General features: G+C 42.1%; 1 protein-coding gene across 1 annotated transcript; it reads right to left on the bottom strand.

Moving 5' to 3' along the window:
- Window positions 1-1,724: 1,724 nt before the first annotated feature.
- igfbp5a (insulin-like growth factor binding protein 5a) lies at window positions 1,725-9,412 on the bottom strand. The gene is made up of 4 exons (XM_061777561.1): window positions 8,712-9,412; window positions 3,832-4,004; window positions 2,423-2,542; window positions 1,725-2,344 (listed from the first exon to the last, which is right to left on the bottom strand). Exons 1-4 carry the CDS (start codon window positions 9,160-9,162, stop codon window positions 2,207-2,209), a joined length of 882 nt encoding a protein of 293 aa, XP_061633545.1. The 5' UTR covers window positions 9,163-9,412; the 3' UTR covers window positions 1,725-2,206.
- Window positions 9,413-9,926: the final 514 nt, after the last annotated feature.

Raw genomic sequence — 9,926 nt, forward strand, 5'->3', positions numbered from 1 at the left:
GTGCCTTGGTGGGTTTTCTCTGGGCACTCCGGTTTCCTCCCACATCCCAAAAACATGCGTGGAAGGTTGTTTGAAGACTCTAAATTGCCCGTAGGTGTGAATGTGAGTGTGAATGGTTGTTTGTTTATATGTGCCCTGCGATTGGCTGGCAACCAATTCAGGGTGTACCCCGCCTCCTGCCCGATGATAGCTGGGATAAGCTCCAGCATGCCCGCAACCCTAGTGAGGAGAACGGCTCAGGAAATGGATGGATGGAACTTCAAGTTACGTCCAGGGTGTATACAGGAGAATATGCCAAATCAGGTTTGCACAATAGTGTTTTTCTTAAGATTTTGTTTAAAAAAAAATGTAAATAAATCTCCAAAAATTAAGATGACATAAAAATGTAATCCTAATGAAATATTTTAAACCAAACAGACAGGTTTGTCACTGCAGCACACACTGGCATACAAATTTGGCTAGAACACTGCAGAAAGAAAATGTAGTTGATGGCGTTCTTTGTATCTTGCCAAGGTTTACTTGTTTTTGTCATATAGGTTGTGTTTGCTAAATGACTCAGCAAGGGTTTTCTGAGTGTGTTTTGCAGATTTTCTAATCTTTAGCAGAAGTCGTCTATGGATGGCTGGATGGATACTTCATTCAACCCCGTGAGGGAAATTAGATTTACTAGCTTCATAACAAAGTTTTAATGCCTTTTCACATGAGAAGGTGTTTCTTATGAAGAGTGAAATGGAAAAAAAGATCAAGCTTTACACTTGCGAGCACATGCACACACACGCAATTTTGAAACGATGATATATGACCAGCGCCGTCCGATCTATTCCTTTCGCTTCTAAACTGGCCGCGTTTGGGAAGCCAGCACACACATCGGTGGCCTGTGTCATTTTCCTGTTGGCCAACAACAAACTATACATGCGTTCCATTGAGGTCCATTGTTTCAATTCACCCACTTGTTAAGCTGCTAAACTCCTGAAAAGGTTGCTCGGCCCGCTAGTTTATTTTGCCTGCCACAGAGTCACGTGACTGAATCATGTCCGATGATTTGGGGAGTGAAGACTTTCATCCACTTCCTCCTTTCTTTCCTCCTCGTCAGTGTACCCGTTCGGTTGTTTTATTTTAGAGACAGTATGAATACTCAATAACGTAAAATTGCACATCGTTGAAGCAATGTTCAGGATTATGTCGAAAGCGATATATATCGCCCACCCCAAGGTGTTGGTCTACTGTGTTTTCTCAAGTTCAAAGTCAACACAGCTGTTTACCAGGTACTTTTAGACCACTTTATGCTTCCTTTTGGTTAGAAGCTTATTGGGGATGCTGAGACACCAGACCCAATAATGTACTGTAGATTAGCTGAAGCCTGCTATCAAAGTAACCTGGGCTTCCATAACACCTCAACAATGTCACAGACTGAGCACCTCCATACCACTCTGCATTAATGCAGGAATTAAGGCAACTAAGTGTTGACTGCATATGAATGAAGATGCTTTTCAGAAGGCCAACATTTCTACATTAAAAATAACAAAAAAACAGTTTGACTGGTTCTCATGGATTATTAAAATGTTTTAGATGGTGAATATGGGTTTTTGTTAGCTATAAATTGTAATAACTAATCAAATAAAATATTGAAATATTTCACTCTGTAGTTGTTAGTGTCGACTGTAACAATATATATAATATTAATATGAGTTTTATTTTTGAAATAAACTACTTGAATAAATAAAGACAATTTTCTTTTACTAAGATATTTTAATTTATTGAGATATAACTGTCTATATAGAGCTCTGGAAAAAATGTGGGTACCACTGATAAATCATCAGTTTGTGTGGTGTTGCTATTTAGTTAAACATTTGTGTAAAATAAACATTTTTGTTTTATTCTATAAACTATTGAAAATGTAACTCCCAAATTACAATTACAAATCTTGTCATTTTGAGTATTTATTTGCAGAAAATGCAAAATTGTCAAAATACCTAAAAAGGTCCAGTTATTTTGGTCTCATAATTTTTTTTCAGAGCTGTATATACATTGTCTATAATCTATGCATATAAAGTGGATGAACACAGTCCGTTTTGAACCACAGTTACATAATCTATGAGCAAGCGTTGCAACTTCCCTTTTAAAACAACAACAGTCCATCATGACCACACGGTGACAAATCAGACTGCTGGTTGGCACTCAACACGTGTGATGCCTGGACTCAAGCTCACTCATTCCTATTGCTGCTGCTGTCCAAGTCTTTGCACTGCAAATCACCACCGGCATAGTTTATGCCAGGGATCTTGGCACCGAAGCGATCCACGCACCAGCAGATCCCCCTCCTCCGGCCACGGGACGGCTTGCACTGCAGGTGGAGAGGTGAGGGGTTAAGAGTATTATTCCCTGGTGGACCTTTATAAGTAAACACAGGACGAAGCTGTACCTGTTTGCGCTTGAAGAAACCTTTTTTGTCACAGTTGGGGATGTACAAAGACAGAGCCAAGACCCGAGATGTGTCCTTCATGCTCTGAATGAGGTGATCCAGACGTCTCCTGCAGGGCCCCTACATGCACAGATAGTGGAAGACATGGTTGCTTGTATTTGCACTCAAGTTTACATTCACCATTTTAAGGCTCTGCTCACAAAGAGCTTGAAATGTTTGCAGAAGTGAAATTTTCCACTTTTGTGAAACTTTTTGCCATTTATAGAAACATTTGAAATAATTAATGTACTCATGCTTGCATTAAGAATTGCTGTAACCTCTTGTATTTATTTATTTATTTTTATAAATCCCCAAAAGCTTTTGAATTCAAGTACATATATGCCCTGTGAGAAAACTATCAGGCTTCACAGGCAAACCTCAGAATGTGTGTCAAATTGCATAGAGATTCTGACCACAACCGAGTTGAAGACACTACAGAAAGAGATAAGCCCGCAGGTGCACATGAGTCACCGGCACATTCAGGTGAAAAATCTGAATCAGAATCATCTTTATTTTGCCAAGTATGTCCAAAAACACACTAGGAATTTGTCTCCGGTAGTTGGAGCCACTCTAGTACGACAACAGACGGTCAATTGACAGAATACTTTTGAGACATTGAAAGTGTGACATACTGACGAGTCTGTCACTTGTGATTCCAGTACATCCAATTAGTCCCACAATAGCTAGACAAATAGTCTTACTTATGACACAAATAGAAAATTACTCCTTCACGATTGGCCAAGATCAAAAGGGGAAGTTTAAAAATTACATCATATAATGGATATAAACTCATGTTTGCTGCCTGTAATTTAATTGTCCCTCCGTTGGCGGCTCATGTTTGTATTTTATGAGCTGAACTTTTCCTGTCTTTTCTTCTGGACTCTGCCAGTTTCCCAACAACAAAAGACTGAGAAGATTTTTTATACTGAAAAACTTGAATCTTTTATATCGGTACTCCAAAACTTAACTTAGCTTAGCGATTTGTTAGCACAGAAAAACTTAAGAGAGATTTTTGGTAACAAAAAACTTAAACATAGTTTTGATAAAGAAAAACTTAAAGAGTATTTTTGAGACTAAAAGACATTTTGTTTTACGCCAAAAAATTTAGACTCAAAGTTTAAAGCAAAGATGTGCGGGCGGAGTACAACTCAGACTCAAGCTGGCCCCCTTGCTGGGTTTTGCCTCTTTGATTTGTATCCACATCAAAGTCACTCAAAAAGAAGAAAACAGACTGCGATCAGAACTTGACCATGTTATTGTTTAGTGTGAAACTGGCTCTATGGTGCATGGAGGTTACTTTGTCAAAACCAAGTGGGGTAAAACACAAATGAAGCCTGGAGCACAGTGGTGAGTGTGTGCTGATCACGTACAAACTCAGGCTCCAGTTTCTCCAGGCCGTGCAGAGGGAAGTCCAAGTTGCTGTTGGCTCCCACCCTGGCCAGCTGCTTTTTGCGGTCCTTAGCCTGCTTCATCGCCTGGGCCTTCCGACTGCTAATGTGGTCCCGTCCGTATATGGGCACCTTGGCTTGTGGCATCAGGGACTCTGTGACAGAAAAATGACTATTATCAGGAGCTTTCCCTTGCCTCACCTGCTGACAAACTACTGTGTAAATTGGAATGCGGGCGGAAGGAAGGCAGAGCACTCGGAGAAAATTCAAGAGAATATTCCACACAGGAAGGCCTGGGTCGAGATTTGGTCCCAGAACCGTTCAACTGTGAGGCAAATGCACTAACCACGTGCTCCATAATGCCAGGTTTCTACTGTTTTGAAAGGTAACCAAATATCACAGATGAGTAGCAGCTCGGAAGGACTTTAAAGCATGTGTAGCCAATAACCAGCCATCCATTTTCTATAATGCTTTTGGTCCTTGGGAGAGGTGAGTTGGAGCCTACCCCAACTTGAGCGAGAGGCAGAGTACACATCTACTCTATGTGTAATTTTGAATTTTACTTAACCGCACATGCATGTTTTTGGGAATGTTGGAGGAAACCGGAGCCAGGGTTCGAGCCCTAAAGTCCAGAACTGTCAGGCAGATGTACTAATCCACCATGATGCCCCGAACCTAAATGAAATATTTCGTCTTGCAACCCATGTGAAAAGGGGAACTAAACATCAAAGCTTAAAAACAGGGATACATTATATTTTGCCAACATTAGTCAAAGCACGGTACTCTGATTAACATGATGTTTATTGAATAAGAATTAAACTGAATAATTAATCAACATAATGAGGGCACCCTTTTGGGCGAACTTATCAGCTGCAGACTGGAAGTGATTTTTGAAGCTACAGTAGCGAGTTGCCTGCTAAAACAGCACGCCTTTGAACTGTGTCAACTGACAGATTGCATAGAGCAATGGATTTACACATTCAAGCCTGTGTACACCATGGCTGAGATTGAAAACATGCAGCGGTCATCAAAGGAAGTGTAGCGCAGAGTAAAAGCATTTTACATCAACTTAAGACATCCATAAAAACAAATTCAGATCAGGTCACAACTCGCTAAGTACATATAGATGATGACGTTTAGGATTAGGATTTATTATGTACTTGAAAATAAAATGGAATATGTAGCTTGTCATTTACAAATATTTAGTAACTGTATGGCTTTCTTAGTAAATAAAGCAGGCAGGAATTGGTGAACATACATCACATTCTCATGAATTCACACTCGTGAGAGTGAAAAGTCCTATAAGGACCTATAAGACTATACTTTCAGGGATCATTTCTATAGTTCTTGTGAAAGGACCTAAAAATGGCCGCCCACTTAATGCCAGTAAACAAAGGCAGATACTATGTTTTAAACCATTTTTACAATAAATACTTCGCATTTGACACCCGCACAGATGTTACATTTGAAGAGTGGGACAAACCTCAGCTCCATTACCTTCTCTCACCCACTGCTCATATCTGTACAGTATGTTCCAGAAAACCTTTGCAGTAAATACTATGTTTCAAAATATGCATTCCAATGCCAATTGTAAAACTGCATTTTTGAGCGAGGCGCAGGAATTTTATTTATCCACCTGAGGTCGCCAACCACATACACAACACAAACGTGCTTATTAGGCATACCCTGCTTGAATGTGAGCAGGCCATTTCCTGGATGAAGCGTTTTAATGTAGTCAGCAAAAAGTACTGTATTTGTAGAACATCAAGCTGAACTTTGCTCCTTACTTGCATTTGTTCCTATCGATATTGCCGTGAGTGTGTACATTAGCTATTCATCAGGCCAAGGTTGGTATTTTTTATTTTTTTCCCCCCCATAAAACTCTGATTGTGGCTTGTGTTTTAAACAGATAAGGTACTCAATAAAGTTGCTTTATCTGCTAAAAACATTTGCCTAATTGACCTTCAGTGAGTCACTGCTGCCACATTTAAATCAATTGGCCTATATAGCTGACTGTATCAGATATGTTCAGGTGGGTAAATGCTCTCTATTGAACTTTTAAAAAATCTACAATGCACTGAATCTGCAAAATAATGAATCGTGATATAGCGAGGGATTACTGTATGCCACATGAGTAACTATGAGCCTATAGACCTAAACACGTCTTGTTGTATTAAGCCCCTGCTGGCCCATTTCCATTGCTGTGTCACGCATAGTACCTATTCCTAAATCTCATTGGTACATAGCCTAGTGTGGGTGCTCGCTAAGCTACAAGATAACAGGGTGGTGAAACAAGGTCACCATGAACACCCCCCACCCCCTTCCCCTCCAAAGCTCCCGCCCTTCCAATGACGATGCCGTAGATCACAGTGATGTCATCCCTCCACATAATGACTTCTTGAAAAATAGTTTCCTGCTGACACAATTATTCTCTCTCTCCCCCTCAGGAAAAAAAAATAGAGGCACGAACCACTCTATACGTCCATCAAGTCTTTAATTGCTAACCCTCACCCAATCTGACCTTTGCTGGCTAATCACGTTGTTGCAAACTTTTACACGGCGCTATTTGTGTTTGAGTTGTCATGGTTGGTTGCACACATCCACCTGGAATGTCCCTCAATGCATTCATGCAACAGAGCAAAATCTTAGATCATCAAATTCTGTTTGCGTGGTCATTTCATATTTTTACAAACCAGAGCTGATGCCGCCTATTGCCATATTTTGCTACAGAATGTGACACCTCATGACAACAGGAAAACTGAACCCATAGTTGAAAGATGGAAGATGGAAAAACTACAGATAGATGCTGGCAGTGCATGGAGTACAGATCCATTGAGAGACTGACATAATAATACAATACTGTATGACATCATTTTGTTTGAACAAGAAATCAGTGTTCAGCGTTGGACAGGCAAGTTACCGAGCAAGTTGCAAGCAGCCCATGCTCAGCCAGAGCAGCGAGTGAAGCACACAAGGTGGCGGCAACCTGGTCTGGTTGGAGTGAATGCCAACAAGTGTAATCTCAGTTAGGTTACATTAAACACTTGGAATTGAAGCTTCTTGAATTGTATGTCCTTCTTTATGTTTCTGGGCCTCAGGCAAATGTTACTTCACTCATATGAAGCAAGCTCATTTATGCCAGACAGAGAAACTGGAGAAGAGACATTGAGATTGGAGAAAATGGAGAAATATGAGACATAAACATGGCACGTGATAATAGATGTGCCACACCAAGTGTTAAAGAAAGACAAGAAATTGTAGAAGACGAATAAAATATGACTTCACACATCAGAGGGCCACACAAAGCTTGACACTAGCAGACAAAATGACTCCATGTCACGTCTCTAAGCCAACCTCACAAGGTCCCACCTGTAATTTTCTCCCTTGTTTCATGTGGGTCAGCCCGCCCCCCCAGGGCTATTGGCCACTCACACACACACACACACGCACACATGAAACCTACTGATTTACACCTTGCAGCCCTAGTGCCTTTCAGCTTGAAGATGACAGGTTGATTGGCACCCATTGTTGACTTCATTGGGGCAGGGCGTGCTGGGTGCAGTGGTAGGGGCAATTTGGCAAAGGGGGATTCTTTGGGGGGGCTTTTGAGTCATATGCACTATAATGACAGATGTTAGGCTATCTTTTAAGGGTGGTGGAGACTCGACGCATCACCCTTACTGGTTCCAAGAGGTCAACACCTCAAGTTATTATTCTCTACTCCACTGCCGGCAAGAGCGATCTGACCATTCATTACCGCAGCATATATTATACACGGACTATGAGAGGAAGCTCACACGTAATAATAATAATAATAATAATAATAATAAACTAGTTGAATCCACAACCCTCTTGCTGTTAACAGGGGCCTCAAACTTATTTTTGTCGCAGGCCACATCGTAGCTATGGAATCCTTCAGAGGGCCATTATGACTGTGAAAATCATATAAATGTATAATCACCTCATGATATTATTACATAGACAATTGGACTCTTCATTTCATTGTTATTATATGTATTTTCCAATGACAAATGGAATTTGAAATCAGAAGTCCTGGGAAAGAGTGACGACTGCTCTAAATATAAATACTACTGTTCAATGTACAGTATGTTAAGAAGGAATTTGTAATACTGTAAAAAGTGAAGAGAAATTGCAATTTTGGTACAGATTTTCTGTGAACTTGAAAAGAACTAAACCTTTTAACGAGAAACGTGAAGAAGACAGTTTGCTTTAGTAGGCCACATAAAACCATGTGGTGGACTATATCTGGCCCCCAGTCCATGAATTTGACACATATGCTATAAACCTGTGATTCCCCCTGCACCATGGTGGTTGCTGAGAGATCATCAGGGGTGCCTCAGAAATGATCCAATGTCAGAAATTGTATTACAAATACATCTTTGTTCAATCTATATGCAAGTGACGTATAATGACAGGCAGAACAATTAAACGGCTTTCCGTTGGATGGCAGAAGGTACAATAGAACTGTGTATCATTAGGTCATGGCTTCCTGCAAGTATACTATATTCGCTATTAAACAGCGCCAGATTTCATATTGAGTCAGTATACCTGTATTTGTAAGTAAACTGAGATGAGAAGTCATTATTTCAGTCTTCATACTTTTGGTGACATTGTTGTTTGGTGGTGTGCCTTGAGATGTTTGTAATGTAAAATGGGTGCCTTAATTGGCGCAATAAACGATGGGAAACTGCTGTAAGACAGCAGAAGGAGGAGCATCTCAATGCAGCTCTTTGCTATTTGTCCCCTAATTGGATTTATGGTGCTGAGATGATTATATGACTTATTGCAGTGGGAGCTTTAAAAAACACACTAGCGTGACGACGCGCACGCGGCGGGCCTACCTTTGGAAGGATGCAGTAGTTTGTACAACTTCTCGTTTCTGCACACACCCCGGCCGTGCAGGAGGGCGTGCAGAGGCTTCTCCTCGTCGTTTTTGGGAAGGCATCGAAGCCCGCGCGTACACGGCCCAGTGTAGACGCCGCACGGCTGGCCGTCCTCGAGCGCGCACGTTAGACAGCAGCCGCACCCGGGCTCCTTCACCACCTGGCAGCCCACGGGCACCGGCGGGCACAGGGAGCGGGCTTTTTGGTCACAGGGCTCGCACGGCACGTACGACGCACCGCAGCTGGTGACGCACAGAAAGGGGAGCACCAGGAGGGGCACGCTCAGCAGCATGGTCCGCGGGATGATTATCAACTGAAGAATCCAATGTGTACCAAAGACTGGAGTCCGAGCATCAAGCGGGCGTTTGCTGCATCCACAGGTGTGCAAACTGCAAAGGTGCCAACGCATCGACACGTGACGCGATTGACAACCAAGAGAGTCGAGCTGTCCTTCAACTTTGCGGTGGAAAAAAACAAATACAAATGTGCACGTATAGATCTAACGTAGCGTTTGTCTCTCCTCCTCTTCCTCCGCTTCTGACTGGCGCCGATTGCGCGCAAAAGCTGTCGTCTCCACGCGAGAAAGACCGCGTCTGTTTTCCCCCCGCGTCGCTCCTTCCTGCCCCAGTGCCTGCGTGTGAGCAGAATGTGTAATCTGTGGCTGGCGTTGAGCTGGCCTTAAAAAAAAAAAAAAAAAAAAAAAAAAAAAAAAGCCAGAGGCGAAGCCTATAACGATGGGGATGTCAAACAAGGCGCGGAGGGGGAGGCGCACTTGTCAAGCGTGCACGCTGTGATGCTGATTCTGCAGGGCGGGTGCTGGCATGCCTTCAGATGGGAGACGGTGATGTGACTGCGGCCTACTCAGCAGGACCACTACCCCCATCCATCTGACTCAAGTTTAAGGCAACGCAAGCATGCAAGCAAGAATAGACAAAAAAGCATGTGTTATTATATATATATATATAGATATATAGTGTTTCCACTTTAATGTGAATCACAGTTGACCTTTATAGTCTCTCTCTCTCTCTCTCTCTCTCTCTCTCTCTCTCGCTCTCATGCACTCAAAAACTAATCTGGAGATCCAGTTATTTCCAGGCTCACTCGTCTGGTGAGATATGAGCTTTGTACCTACATTGTGCACATCTCTGTGCTCTTGCTCATCATAAGGCCCTG

The sequence above is a fragment of the Phyllopteryx taeniolatus genome, chromosome 1 (assembly GCF_024500385.1).
Source record: "Phyllopteryx taeniolatus isolate TA_2022b chromosome 1, UOR_Ptae_1.2, whole genome shotgun sequence".
NCBI lineage: Eukaryota > Metazoa > Chordata > Actinopteri > Syngnathiformes > Syngnathidae > Phyllopteryx > Phyllopteryx taeniolatus.

Bases quoted from the DNA above. Each gene is read 5' to 3' on its own strand.
- igfbp5a (XM_061777561.1), bottom strand. From the start codon at position 9,162: ATGCGTTGGCACCTTTGCAGTTTGCACACCTGTGGATGCAGCAAACGC. The intron at 2,543-3,831 runs GTACGTGATCAG...CTGTGCATGTAG, and splicing joins AGAAACTGGAGCCTGAGTTT to GGGCCCTGCAGGAGACGTCT. The intron at 2,345-2,422 runs GTACAGCTTCGT...CTCCACCTGCAG, and splicing joins GTTTCTTCAAGCGCAAACAG to TGCAAGCCGTCCCGTGGCCG.